The sequence below is a fragment of the Balaenoptera acutorostrata genome, chromosome 10 (assembly GCF_949987535.1).
Source record: "Balaenoptera acutorostrata chromosome 10, mBalAcu1.1, whole genome shotgun sequence".
Classification (NCBI taxonomy): Eukaryota; Metazoa; Chordata; class Mammalia; order Artiodactyla; family Balaenopteridae; genus Balaenoptera; species Balaenoptera acutorostrata.
The window spans coordinates 47,720,331-47,735,963 of record NC_080073.1 but is presented as its reverse complement, the minus strand read 5'-3'; the positions used below and the strand labels follow the sequence as shown (position 1 = coordinate 47,735,963).

Genomic DNA, 15,633 nt, shown 5'->3' with positions numbered 1-15,633 from the left:
AAATTCATAGTAATCATTCAATTGTCTCATACCTGCACGTTGTAGCAAACAAAGCTCGTTGATACTTATATATTTCTTAAACACATCCATACAAACCTATAAAAGTCACAAAAAATGTAAAATTACCTTTTTATATTTCGTAAAATCTACACAAATTTCAGTCCTATCTTTTTGCTTATTCCAATTTTTTTAAGTCAACTGAAAGCAATGGAATAAAGAAGCTGATGTTAGGTTAACTAAGATTTGCAATGTACACTAAATTCATTACAAAAATCTTATTCAGAGAATCTCTGTCAAAGAAATAGTCTAGGAAACAGAGTCAAGATTAGCAATCAACTGGGGAAGGGAGGACATATTTTACTGGTATAAGGAGAAACACATGGACCAATGGACTAGAACAGATATCCTATAAATAGACCCACTCATACACCATCAGCTGATTTATGACATGGTGATACTGCAGTGCAGTGGGGGAAAGGATGGTTTTGGGTCACCTGGAGATCCACATGGGAAAAAATATATATCTAGACCTTCTCACATCCTAAACAAAAATTAATTCTAGATGGCTTAGAGTTCTAAATGTAAATATCAGACAAGAAAACTTTTAAAGGAAAAACATAAAAGAACATCTTCATGATCTTGGCAAAGCTTTCTTGAACAGCATGTAAAAAGTCAACACCATAAAAGGGAAAAAATGGATAAGATTGGACTATATAAAGATTAATAATTTTGTTTACCAAAGACACTTTTAAAAGGGTGAAAAGTTTGACCCACCTCCTAGAGAAATGGAAATAAAAACAAAAATAAACAAACGGGACCTAATGAAACTTAAAAGCTTTTGCACGGCAAAGGAAACCATAAACAAGACGAAAAGACAACCCTCAGAATGCGAGTAAATATTTGCAAACGAAGCAACTGACAAAGGATTAATCTCCAAAATATACAAGCAGCTCATGCAGCTCAATATCAAAAAAACAAACAATCCAATCCAAAAATGGGCAGAAGACCTAAATAGACATTTCTCCAAAGAAGATATATAGATTGCCAACAAACACATGAAAGGATGCTCAACATCACTAATCATTAGAGAAAAGCAAATCAAAACTACAATGAGATATCACCTCACGCCGGTCAGAATGGGCATCATCAAAAAATCTACAATCAATCAATGCTGGAGAGGGTGTGGAGAAAAGGGAACCCTCTTGCACTGTTGGTAGGAATGTAAATTGATACAGCCGCTATGGAGAACAGTATGGAGGTTCCTTAAAAAACTAAAAATAGAGCTACCATATGACCCAGCAATCCCACTACTGGGCATATACCCTGAGAAAACCATAATTCAAAAAGAGTCATGTACCACAATGTTCACTGAAGCTCTATTTACAATAGCCAGGACATGGAAGCAACCTAAGTGTCCATCGACAGATGAATGGATAAAGATGTGGCACATATATAATGGAGTATTACTCAGCCATAAAAAGAAACGAAATTGAGTTATTTGTAGTGAGGTGGATGGACAGAGTCTGTCATACAGAGTGAAGTCAGAAAGAGAAAAACAAATACCGTATGCTAACACATACATATGGAATCTAAAAAAAATGGTTCTGAAGAACCTAGGGGCAGGACAGGAATAAAAACACAGACATAGAGAATGGACTTGAGGACACAGGGAGGGTGAAGGGTAAGCTGAGACGAAGTGAGAGAGTGGCAGTGATATATATACACTACCAAATGTAAAACAGATAGCTAGTGGGAAGCAGCTGCATAGCACAGGGAGATCAGCTCGTGCTTTGTGACCACCTAGAGGGGTGGGATAGGGAGAGTGGGAGGGAGACGCAAGAGGGAGGGGATGTGGGGATATATGTGTACGTATAGGTGATTCACTGTGTTATACAGCAGCAACTAACACAACAATGTAAAGCAATTATACTCCAATAAAGATGTTAAAATAAAATAAAATTAGAGATTTAACTAAGCAAAAATAAATAAATAAATAAATACATAAAATAAAAGGGTGAAAAGGCCTGTTGGTGGAATGTAAATTGGTACCATTATGGAGCACAGTATGGAGGTTCCTTAAAAAACTAAATATAGAACTACCATATGATCCAGCAATCCCCCTCTTGGGCATATATCTGGAGAAAATCATAAATTGAAAAGATACATGCACCCCAACATTCACTGCAGCATTATTTACAATAGCCAAGACATGGAAGCAATCTAAGTGTCCAATGACAGAGGAGTGGATAAAGAAGATGTGGTACATATATACAATGGAATATTACTCAGCCATAAAAAAGAATGAAATAATGCTGTTTGCAGCAAGATGGATGCAACTAGAGATGATCATACTAAGTGAAGTAAGTCAGAAAGAGAAAGACAAATATATGATATTGCTTATATGTGGAATCTAAATAAATGGTACAAATGAACTTATTTACAAAATAGAAATAGAGTCACAGATGTAGAAAACAAACTTATGGTTTACCAGGGGGAAAAGGGGAGGGGAAGGGATAAATCGGGAAATTGGGATTGACATATACATACTACTATATATAAAATAGATAACCAATAAGGACCTACTGTACAGCACAGGGAACTCTACTCAATACTCTGTAATGACCTATATGTGAAAAGAATCTAAAAAAGAGTGGCTATATGTATATAACTGATTTACTTTTCTGTACACATGAAACTAACACAACATTGTAAATCAACTATACTCCAAAAAAATTAAAAAAATAAAAGGGTGAAAAGGCAACTTGTAAAGTAGTAAAAGATATTTGCAATACGTATATCCAACAAAGAATTTGCATCCAGAATATATAAAGAATTCTTAAGATGGACAAGAAAAAGATAATCCTCTAGAATATAGGCAAAATATTTAGATATTTACAGAAAGGGGATATTCAAACACCTAACAAACATTTTGAAAGATGCTCAGCTTCATCAATCACCAAGGAAGGTATCACTCCCCACCCACTAGAATGGCTTAAATTAAAAGGCTGATAACACCAAGAGCTGGTGAGGATGTAAAGCAACCAGAACTCTCAAACATTGCTGGTTAGAGTGTAATTTGGTAAACCACTTTGGAAATCTGTCTGGCAGTATCTACTAAAGTTGAATATATGTAGACCCTTTGACCCAATAATTCCAGTTTTAAGTATAACCCATCAGAATGTGTTCGTATGTTCACCAAAAGACATGCAGAACACTACTGTATTTACCAAATTTAGAAACCACCCATCAAAAGCAGTATTTATCAACAAAAAACATTTTGATATACTCAGACTATGGAATATTTAATATTATACAGCAATGAGAAAGAAACATCTACAATTAAGTAAAAAAGTACAGATGAATCTCAAAAATGTTGAGCAAAAGCAGCCAGAAACAAAAGAATACAAATTGTATGATTCCATTTATGTAAAGCACAAAATCAGGCAAAGCTCATATATTAGGAGTTGATGAAAATCTGAATTAAAACATATGACTGAGATGGTTATTAAAACAATCTCTACTTCAAAGACTTAACATATTTTACCTTTTCATCCCCTTGCTCAGGCACGTGAGCAAACTTGCACTGTGATCGCTCACAGCCGCGTAATGTATTAAAATGAAATTTGCAATATCTATGGGGTATCATCAACCCTAGGGGCTTCTGGAACACCTAGAAAATTAGACAAATTCCCTTTCTGTGTTAATTGTAAAACACTTACTGCAATCAAGTGAGAAAGTATTTGAAACAACCAGAAATATTATACATCCAAAAAAGTATCACGATAAATTGTTTGCTGACTTGATAAAAAGTAACTCCAAACAATTTATATTTTTAAAAATTATAAAAAAAATCAATTTAAAGTTATTTGTCTGAATTTCTGCAATTTCCTTTAGTGTAAAACTTTTATATTTCATCAAAGTTACTACCATTTTACTTTACGTGGTTTTAAAAGTTTATACTTTCCCTCCTCCTTCTCATGTGCCTGCCCTTTTAACTTGTATAAAAAGTTAATTCTGTAATAATATGCATATTTCAGATGCATTTATTAGAACCAAAAATTTCCTTAGCTTTTCTGATTAACGGAAAAAGGCAATGAGTGAAAGCTTTTTACAACAGGCTTTTCCTATCAATTGCTTTATATCACTAGCTTTCTCCATCACAGGGAACTATTCATCCTGTATTTTCTGTTTTGGATATCCCATTCCCCACCCTTCTGCCTTAAACCTGTTATACTGTTTGTGAATATCCTCTGAATCGCTACCCATTGTCTGTCCCTTACCACCAACTCCCATTTAAAATCCATAAAATGTCCAGAACTGCTTAAATTATGATAGGGAAAATAATCAGAAAGCCCCAAAGTACAAGCTTATAAGATTATTATTATTTTTTTAAATGGGCCGCTTACCCCTACATTTTTTTCCCTCTTAAATATTTCACAAATTTCAGGATCCTGCAGCTTTAGAAGAGAATGTTTTCCTGGAAATCTGAAATCTAGAAATGATTAAGAATGAGATTACATTCCAATATGTTACAACTTATTCCTTTCATAACAATCAAACAGATGACTACTACTATCTGCTTTAATATTTCACTTTGGACTTCTTGTGCTCAGTTCAAGGACTGCTGCTGTAGTATGTTCCTGTGAAATATACAGTAATTTACATCTTAGGTGTTCCTTAAGGATGTCTAGATCTGAACTTAACATTTTAAATTCATTATAAGCTAAAGATGCTTTCTTAAAAGCCTTACATAGCAGAATTGAGTACTACATTAAAATGATTGTCTAAGTTAAACAGACAAATATTACACACAATAAACCTTTCTTAGGGAAGAAAACTACTGAGAAACCCAGGTGCTATGGATTGACTGTGTCTCCCCCCAATTCATAAATTGAAGCCTTAACCCCCAAAGTGACTGTATTTGGAGTTAGGGCCTTTTGCAGAAGTAATTAAGGTTAAATGGGGTTGTAAAAATGAGGCCCTGATCTGATAGAATCAATGTCTTTATAAGAGACACCAGAGAGCTTTCTTTCTCTCTCTCTCTCTCTCCCCCCATGCACATGCACCAAGGAAAGGCCATGTGAGGACTTAGTGAAAAGGCTGCCGTCTGTAAGCCAGGAAGACAGCCAGAAACTGAACTCTACCAGAAACTTGATCTTGGACGTCTAGCTTCCAGAACTGTGTGAAATGAATATCTGTTGTTTAAGCCACCCAGTCTGTGGCATTTTGTTATGGCAGCCCGAGCTGACTATTATACCAGGGATCATTATCCCTTAATGTTAGTCTTTTAAAATGAGAATTAGGACATTTAAAAATTATGTTTTCTAAAGATAACACAAAAACGTTTTTTATCTTAAGTAATTTCATTTTTCATTTTGGCAGCATCCAGATATAATTTGGGACAAGCTGACGTTTTTGTTTCATAGCTTTGCAGTACTTTTCATTATGAAACCTGTAAAGCTTTTTAAGATAAAACATGTGATCATCATGGGCTTGCTGCTATAGTACAGAACACCAGGCAGCATGAAGTCAGTAATGGGAGGTACAGAAGAGTTAGGTGTGAGCTACATACACAAGAGGATTTTACTGTTTCTAAATTAATTCTTCAATCTAGTTTATTTTTTCACAGCATTATGAATTATCAAAAAAAGACACAAATTCTAAACTACATTCTAAATTTCTAAAACACTCACTTAAAATATGAATATTTTAGGTATAGACTATAATTTACCTATACTACCACTATCACATAAATATAGATATCTCAGAAGTTGTTCCATCAAAAGTACTTACTAAAGGTACACAAACCTTCTAATCTTAGCATATCCTATACTTGTTTCAATTTTTTTTTTTCTCTTTTTTATTTTGGGCCCTGCCACACAGCTTGCGGGATCTTAGTTCACTGACCAGGGATTTAACTCGTGCCCCCTGCAGTGGATGTGCAGAGTCCTAACCACTGGACTGCCGCCAGGGAATTCACTCAATTGTTTTCTTAACTTTTTTGTTTCGGGTGGAAAAATCTCCTGTATCATTTCTATATTATCAAAAGCCAACAGAATTTTACTAAGAAAATTGTACCATTCATCCAGGGCTTCAGTAATGTGTCTTTCTGATGAGCACTTAGATTCAAACGTGACACTGGCACTGATAAGCACAGAGGTTTGGGGCCCAGCGCTGCCAACTGACATTCACCAACCACATTCTCTGTATTTTTAGAATCACTGCTGTGTGAGCAGAAAAACCAAAATCAGAATTTAAATTTATTCTAAAAACATAAAGTAATGAGAATCAAATAAATAGAAACACATCCTAACGATAGTATTGATGTAGTCTACATACTATGCTGTGTACTACCATCATATACTATGATTCTTCAGTATTTTCAATAGGTTGTTCCTGCCTTCTTAACTAGAAAACTGATACTTGTTAAATGGCTAGGGTATGGGTAGAAGTGGGGTGGTGGGGTTAAAACTAGAGCAAAGTATTTCTGATCATGTCAGACAAAAGGTTTGAGCAGGAACTGGACTAGCATCCAAATCCAGAAAAGATCAGGCAATGATTCTATTAATAGTGCAATAAAATAAATGAATTGCAAGTTATTCTTCAGGACATGTATATATAATAAATTTATACAAGTACTTGAGACCTTCCTTTGGGAAGAAGGTATAAGAAATGTATTGTTCTAGGCTACTGACTTAAACAGCTTTGACTGTGTTCTAATACGTGAGATCCTATATAGCCAATTTAAAAAAACCACCTTAATTTGGAGGTCACTTACCTAGAAAAATAAATAACTTAAGCAAGGGGGAGGGTGGAAAGTACCTCAGAGCTATCAGATATAAATGAATTTACTTTTTCGGAGAAAGACTTATACCCTCATTCAGATACTACAGTATTTTACCTTAAACACAGTTCTAATAAAGCTTTTTCACCTGGGGTTCCCTTGGCCAGCAGAGAGTAAAAATAGTAAGAAAAGGGGCTAATGCTTATAACAGTTGAAACCTAGTAGCATTGATGGGAGTTCAATAATTTCACACAAAATAAAAATATTTGCTTCTCTCCCCAACTTGGGATATCATTGATATGTGCAATTATCATACCCCCACTCCAAATAAAACAAAATAAAAGCAGTAACATAAAACAAACAAATATGAATTATGGAGTTTTATAGATGGAAAAGATTATCTAGAAAAATTCTTTTATTTTGATTGGGTAATGTGGTGACTTACCCAATGTCACACTCCTGGTCATTATGGCAGAGCCAAGGTGATGACAAAACTCTGCAGGTTGCAACTATTTAGCTTGTAAGCAAAATGTTTTTAATAGGAAAAAAAAAGTTAACCTTGTCACATTTTCTTTTTAAGATCTTCAAGTGGGCATGAACCATACGGGCTTCTATGCCAATCTAATTCTTACCTAGGCTTTTCTTTAACGTAATGGTTCTCAAACTTGAACATGTAGCAGGATTAGTTGGTGACCTTGTTGAAACACAGATTGATGGGCCCCATTTCCTGAGTTTCTGATTCAGTAGGTCAGGGGTGGGAACAAATAATTTACATTTCTTACAAGTTCCCACATGATGCAGCTGCTCCAAGGACCACACTTTGAAAAACACTGTCTTAACATAAAAGAACTTGAACATATTTGTCACCTGACCTGACTGTGCCTTGCCTCAACAGCAAAACAGGTGTGGGGTGTGGATCAAATGACCTCCAAGGTGTCCTCTAAATCTAAATTTGGTATCTGTATATGTTCCAGTGAGTGTACTGTAGCTCTCAGTACTAATCGCTGCAGACATAGAAGATACCTGCAAATTGCAATGTTCATCTGATTTCAGCTAGTCTTACCTTCACAGAAGTCACATAAACATCTTTTTTTCTTTTATCACTATTCTTCATTCCTCCCTCAAAAAATATTTTAATGGCTCCAAACACTTAGTGATAGCTTTAAGGTAACTTACAATATCCCTGACATCTGTATACACCTGACACATTAATTAAATAATACCCATGTATTGTTTACGGCATAGTAGCCCAAGTATATACAGGAGAGAATGAAAAATATGCTCAAGATATAAATTACATGAATGACTATTTTAACATTATGTAATTTAAAATTATGTTACAGACCTTTTGCAAACTTCATAAATATCTTCTTTTTCTTCTTGAATAGTCACCTTGTCCAAAAATCTACACTGTGAAGAGATTATGGTTAAATAGTATAAGTGACTATCTCTGCATTCCATATTAGGCTATGAGGCTTACCAGATCAGAATGTACTAGATGTTAATTAAACGACTAGCTCATGGTCAAGCAGGAAAATAATTCTACTCTACATTATTTAAAATATGAACACTGATTTTAAAATTTCTGCTGTTGAGAAAAGCTAATATAAATCAATACATTTTTCCCAGTTTTTGATGTCACCTTTAATTATGCAAGCCACCATTTCAAATTATTTTGGACAATTAAAGTTATATTTCTTTTTATTCAGAAAAAAACAGCTTTGAGTGATTTTTATTTTTAGGTGGTATTTACCAACATAAATGTATTTTTCATTAGAAATATTTATATGTATTTAAAACATTGCTACACTTAAAGCACTTTACAATTAGTAATTAGTGTTTTGGGAATTGTGATTCTCTGTAAGAAAATTATACATACTAGACCTTTGAAAAAACAGGCACCAAGAAAATAAATACCCCAAATCACCCATCATTTGGGCAGCCAGAGATAACCACTTAATATCTTACTTTATATCTTTCTAGTCTTTTTGAAGTACATAATCATATTTTACAATAATGGTACACACTATATATACTATTATAACTATAAAAATCAACTGAGTAACGTGAAACACTAGCAAATAGAAAGATATACCATGTTCCTGGATGAGAATGTTAAAGGTAAAAAATGTTAATTGCCTGCAAATTAATTTATACATTTAAAAAATTACTTTACAATGTGTGTTTAAAGTTCTTAGAAGAATATTAAGAATAGCCAAAAATATTTTAGATTTATAATACAGGTTAGTATCTTTTAAAGCAAGCCTTCCTGTTTTTATTTTTCAAGTAATTGACAGTATGGAATTGGTACAGGACCTGAGCAATTAATGAAATAAAAGACAAGTAAAAGAATCATTCTATACATAAAAATTGAAACTATTAAAGATGGCATTTGAAATTTGTGAGGAAATGATTCAATAAATAGTAATAGAACAACAGGCTAGCTGACTGGATGGAAAAAAGCTTGGTACCAATTCACCATATGTCAAAATACTTTAGGTTCATTAAAGATTTAAATATAAAAAATACTGAAAGTATCAAAAATAAAATAAAGGTGAGTAGTTATATAATTTGGAGGCTGGAGAAAGCCTAAGCTGACACCAAAGGCAGAAACCATGAATTACAGTATCAGTAGGTTTGAATACAAACATTTAAAATATTTTCATATGCTAAGATGACAAAAGTCACCTGTCAAAGTAAGAACAGAAAGGTTACATTGTTTCTACATTTTTTCTTCTAAGATAAAATTTAGATTTATATTGATAAAAAATGTAAACATAATAAATAACACCAAAAAAGCACTAGAAAAAGATACAGGTGAACATTTTTAATCCAGAAACAGGGAAGGGTTTCTCTAAATACAACTCATAACTCAAATATCATAAAATAAAACATACATTTGAGGGGCTTCCCTGGTGGCGCAGTGGTTGAGAATCTGCCTGCCAATGCAGGGGACACGGGTTCGAGCCCTGGTCTGGGAAGATCCCACATGCCACGGAGCTACTAGGCCCGTGAGCCACAACTACTGAGCCTGCACGTTCGGAGCCTGTGCTCCGCAACAGGAGAGGCTGCGATAGTGAGAGGCCCGCACACCACGATGAAGAGTGGCCCCCACTCGCCGCAACTAGAGAAAGCCCTTGCACAGAAACGAAGACCCAACACAGCCAAAAATAAATAAATTAATTAATTAAAACAACAACAACAACAACAACAGAAAACACATACATTTGACTAAATAAAAATAAAAAGCTCCTTCAAGGTAAAAAGCTCCTAAACCAAGTCAAACACAAATGAAAAAACAGGAAAAAGTATGGCAACATATGACAAAGAACAAATATGCTTAATATATGTAAAGTTCCTGCAAATAAAAAAAGATCAAAATCCCAAAAGAAAAATGGGCAAAGGATGTAAAAAAGAAGTTCACAGAAGAAAATGTAAATGGCTTTTACACATACTAAAAGATGCTTAACTAGACTCATAAGAGAAAAGCAAATGAAAAGTCATTTGTAAAAATGTACAGATGGACAAAAATAAAAAAATTTTAATACTGAGTTGGTGAGTGTGTGAGGGAGAAAACTGTCATTCCCATACAATGTTGATGGAAGCATAAATCAAAGCAATCTCTATGTAGGGCAATCTGAAAATTCTACTTCTAAGAATTAATCCAAAAATGCTTGCACATATGCAAAATGCCTTATGCTCAAGGATGCATAATGCAACAATGTTAAAATAGCAAAAAATGGGAACAAACCAAGTGTCCATCAACACTGTAACTTGTTGAATAGAGTATACCCATATAGTGGATAATTATATAATTGTAAAAACAAAGTATCATTACATATATGGAAAGGAAACAATCTCCATTATACATTAAGTTAAAAAAAGACAAAGAATGATAAGCTGTCATTTGTATAAAATTAAAAAGAAGACACAATAGGTCCAGTTTGAGAAATGGCAAATAAGTATCTCTTATTGGGCTAATCCTTCTTCAGGTAACAACTGTAACTGTCAGATGAACTATAAAAAAAAACTCTGCCTGAAAACACTGGAAAGGTATGAAAAGTAGGCAGAATCTGGAGGGAAAGAGGGAATGACACTGGGTAACAGTCCTGTTTTTATGGATTTATTCTTAAAGAGAGGCCTTAATTGGTTGGAACCACTGGGGAAGGCTAAAAATTTGCCATACTGACACAAAGAACCAGAAGACAGAGTATAGGGCAAAGTCAGAAACTGGGAAGTGAGGCTGGGAATCTGGAAACGGGAGAGCCTAAGAGAGAAACCCCCAAATCTGCTTTAAACTTGGTCCAAATTTCTAGCTGACCCTTGAACTACACCTTTGTAAGGTAGACTCCAAACAACCCAGATGACACTAAATGAACTGAATAAACATTTCAACTGCCTACTACCACAGGGGGAGTAAACTGGAGGCCAAGTCCACCCAAGTTAAAACCTAAGCATGCAACTACCAGACAGCCCAGCAACTGCAAACCTGGGCATTTATTTCAAAATACCAAAGTTACAGAGATGGAAAACATATTAATGGTTACTAAGGTTATGGAAGTTAGGGGTAGGGAGGGATGTGTGACAAAGGGGTAGCATAAGGAGTATCTTTGTAGTGATGGCATAATTAACTTAATTGCAGTGGTGGCTACAAAAATCTGCACACTTGATAATATACACAGAACTACATACAGTCATTATACTAATACCAAATTTCTGCTTCTGATATTGTGCTTTAAGATGTAATCATGGAGGAAAACTACTTTTGCAACTTTCTGTGAATTTACAATTGTTTCAAAATAAAAATTAAAAAGTACACTAGCATTTCAACTATCTGGGGCTCAAAACTAGAATCATTAAGCAACTACTACCATGGTAAATCTAAAAATTGTTATATATGGATTCTGGGTATAACTGATATACAAGAGAAAGAAAAAACAAGGTCTGTGGAAAAGACAGAAATATATATATATGTAAAAGATCAGTAAGGAAGCATTTCTAAAAATTCACAGAAAACCATACATAAAAGCAGAAAAGTGGCAGGCTAGACATATGTCCTATAAATCAACCTATTTACCCTCTAAAGTTCCTAAAATATAAGGTAAGAGATGGATAAAGTTTGTTAATTCCCAAATTTGGGGGCCAGATATTTTAAAGACAAATATTACTGACAGGGTCATGTATCAATATTTTCTAAAGAGTTGCTACTTTGAAGCTTACCATGGTATCAGAAAGATAAAAGTATCATTCCCCTTCCCTTAAACAAATCCAAAAAGTAGTACCACACTAGGAAGCAGCTAAATGATTTTGGGGATTATTTTTAAAAGAGCTAATATTGAAAATAGTCTACATCTTTAAATATTTAGTGTTAAGAACTCAGTGAATTCTGGCAAACGTCTCTTAAAATCTATCCTTGCAGAATTGAAAGCAAAAAGTCTTCTCTTCTGCTTTAAGTAGAATAGAGTACAAACTTTATTTTTTAATGCTTTAGAGCAAAGGTTGGCAAGCTATAGCCTGCAGGCTGCCTGTTTTTGTAAATAAAGTTTTATTTGAACACAGCAATTGACATTTGTTTACATATTGTCTATGGCTTCTTTCTCCTTACAATAACAGAGCTGAGTAGCTAGGACAGCAACCATATGGCCCACAAAGCCAGACAAGTATTTACTATCTAGTCTTAAAGAAAAGGTTTGCTGACCCCTGCTATAGAGTCAAGGGATTCTACTGTGTGACCCTGGACAAGATACTAAGTCTCAGTTTTTTCATCTGCAAAGGGAAATAGCAGTACACACTTCATGTGCAGTAAAGGGTTAACTCAGTAAATCTGGGTTGTCCATATGCCTGTGTTAAAGGAATGGCCTGTGACCTGCTCCTAGAAGGTAACTTCTAAGCCCTCGGAATATGCTGCCTGATTGTGTGTCTTTGTTTACCTGGGTGTCTGGGATCACAACAGATAGTGTAAGCTAACAGTGTAATTTATGGTAGAGGCCTTGGGCCACTCCAGAAAGTCTTTGTGATTTACGACGGGGTCCTTGAGCCATGTGGTATCAGCTTGACCTCTGGAGGGACTGGAGACTGAGTGACTGAGGTCAGCCACGCAGGTGGTCAACCATGCCTATGTGACTGACCCCAATAAAAACCCTGACCAAGCTTCAGGCAAGTCCCTGGCTGGCAATATTCTGTTTCTGTCATACATCACTCCTGGGAGAAGCAAGCAGTGTCCACGTGCCTCTATTGGGAGAGAAAAACTGGAAGCTTGTACTCAGTTTCTCCTGTGCTCTGCCCTATGTGACTCTTTCTTTTGCTGACTTTAATCTGTATTCTTTCACTGAAATAAACTGTAACCTTGAGTTACAATAACAGCTTTGCTGACCTCTGTGAGTTCTTCTAGCAAATCACTGAACCTGAGGGTGGTTTTGGGAACTCCTGAACAGCACCTCCTTATATCATAGGGATAAGATATAACCAGTGCTAAGTCTCTAGCACTGGCTGGCTGGCATTTAATAAAGGCTCAATACATACTGGCTGTTATCATCAAACCATTAAGCAAGTACTTTGTGATACTTTTATTCATGCTATAGGACACTTCTAACACTTAAAGACTATTTTTTTTTTTGATGTGGACCATTTTTTAAAGTCTTTTTTGAATTTGTTACAATATTGCTTCTGTTTTTTTTTTTTTTATAATAGAAGTCCCTGCAACCATTTTTTTTTTTTTATAGCTACTTTATTTATTTATTTCTCTATTTTTGGCTGTGTTGGGTCTTCGGTTCGTGCGAGGGCTTTCTCTAGTTACGGCAAGTGGGGGCCACTCTTCATCGCGGTGCACGGGCCTTTCACTATCGCGGCCCCTCCCGTTGCGGGGCACAGGCTCCAGACGCGCAGGCTCAGTAGTTGTGGCTCACGGGCCCAGCTGGTCCGTGGCACGTGGGATCTTCCCAGACCAGGGCTCGAACCCGCGTCCCCTGCATTAGCAGGCAGATTCTCAACCACTGCGCCACCAGGGAAGCCCCTTGCTTCTGTTTTATGTTTTGATTTTTTGGTCCTGAGGCATGTGGGATCTTAGCTCCCCAACCAGGGATCGAACCTGCACCCCTTGCATTGGAAGGCGAAGTCCTAACTACTGGACCTCCAGGGGAGTCCCTAAAGACTATTTTCAAATGAGGTTCACATTCAATATTCATTCAACAACCATTTGGGACTTCCCTGGCAATCCAGTGGTTAAGATTCTGCACTTCCATTGCAGGGCACACAGGTTTGATCCCTGGTCGGGGAACTAATATCCTGCATGCCGTGCGGGGCGGCCAAAAAAACCCAATCATTTGTGTTATTACTCTGTATCAGCCACTGCTCTAGATGCTAAAGATTCATTTGTGAGCAAAATGGACAAAAATCTTTGCCTTCATGGAGTTTCATTCTAGCAGGAAGAGACAGAGGTAAACATAAATAAGTAAATGTAAAGTATGTTATATCATGATAAGTACAAGAAAGGGGGATATGAAATGTTGACAGAACGGAGAATACTGGAATTTTAGGTTGGATGGCTAGGGGAGGTCTCTCTGAGAACATGAAATTTGAGTAAGGATGTGAAGGAAATAAGAAAGTAAGCTATATCTTTTTTTTTTTTTTTTTTAGGAGATAAAATGGCAAGGGCAAAGGCCGTGAAGTGGGAGAAAGCCTGGTTTGTTCCAAGAACAGCAAGGAGGCTAATGTGGTCAGAGTAAAATGGATAAGGAGAGTAGTCAAAGAGATCAGAGAGGTAACAACGTAGGGGAGGGGTAGGGGGAACAGATAAAGGGCCATGTAGGTCACAGTAAAGAATATGAATATTAAAAGCCACTGGAGAGTTTGAAGTAGAAGAATAACATGATCTAGTTTATGCTATGTTGAGAGTAAACTACAAGAGGACAATATCAGAAGCTGGAGAAATGTTAGGAGACCACTGCAGTAATGCAGGCAGGAGATGATATTAGGCGGGGCCTGGGCCTGGGCCTGTGTGGTATGTGTGGGAGTGATGAAAAGTGAATAATTTCCAGACATCATCTGAAGCTAAGGCCAGCAGGATTTCCTTACAGTCTGGATATGGAGTGAGAGAAAAAGAAAGTAAGGAAATCCAAGGTTTTTGAGCCTAAATAACTTATAAAGGATGGAGTTGCCTTTAATAGAAAAGGGGAAAATTACAGGAACAGCTGGTTTGTGGTAGGGTAGGGGACATCTAACAGGAGGTCAGTTTCGAACATGTTAAGTTTGAGAAGTGTAACTGGACATCCAAGTGGAAAAATCAAGTAGGCAACTAGAGAGAAAGGTCTGCAGCTCAGAGACGAAGTTCAAGCTGGAGATATCAATTTGAGTCTTAGCACACAGATGGCATTCAATGCAATGAGGTTGGATGAGACCATCTAAGGAGCAAATCTAGATAGGAAAAAAGAACAGACTCCTGGTCTAGGCACTGGGTCGCTCCAACATGTAGAGGTCAGGGAGATCAGGAGAGACCAGCGAAACCAACTGGGAAGTTGCAGACAGACAGGACACTAGGCATGCATGTTTAACCTGAAAGCCATGTGAAAAAAATGTTTCAAGGAAAGCGTGATCAACTGTTAAATACTGGTGATAGGTTAAGTAAGATTAAGACTGAACTATGTTTATTAGATTCAGCAACGAGCAGGTCACTGGAAAGTTTAAGACAGGTAGTTTTGGTGGAGGTGAAGGTGAGTATCTTTGGAACTGGAGATAGAGGGTCTAGACAAGTCTTTGGAGAAATAGGACAACAGGTGAAAAGGAAAATGGGACCATGAAAGTGTATTTTTGGTTTTGTTTGAAGATGGGAGAAAAGCATGCTTCTGTTGAAG

At 36.2% G+C, this 15,633-nt stretch overlaps 1 protein-coding gene across 1 annotated transcript in view; it reads right to left on the bottom strand.

The window, feature by feature from the left end:
* Positions 1-15,633, bottom strand: part of TOPAZ1 (testis and ovary specific TOPAZ 1) — a 68,386-nt gene that overhangs the window by 36,915 nt on the left and 15,838 nt on the right. Inside the window, exons 5-9 of the mRNA XM_007193470.2 lie at positions 8,130-8,194; positions 6,079-6,221; positions 4,407-4,492; positions 3,545-3,670; positions 33-96 (exon numbers count right to left, since the gene is read on the bottom strand). Of these exons, the coding sequence (XP_007193532.2) occupies positions 33-96; positions 3,545-3,670; positions 4,407-4,492; positions 6,079-6,221; positions 8,130-8,194 (484 nt within the window). The remainder of the gene's footprint in view (positions 1-32; positions 97-3,544; positions 3,671-4,406; positions 4,493-6,078; positions 6,222-8,129; positions 8,195-15,633) is intronic.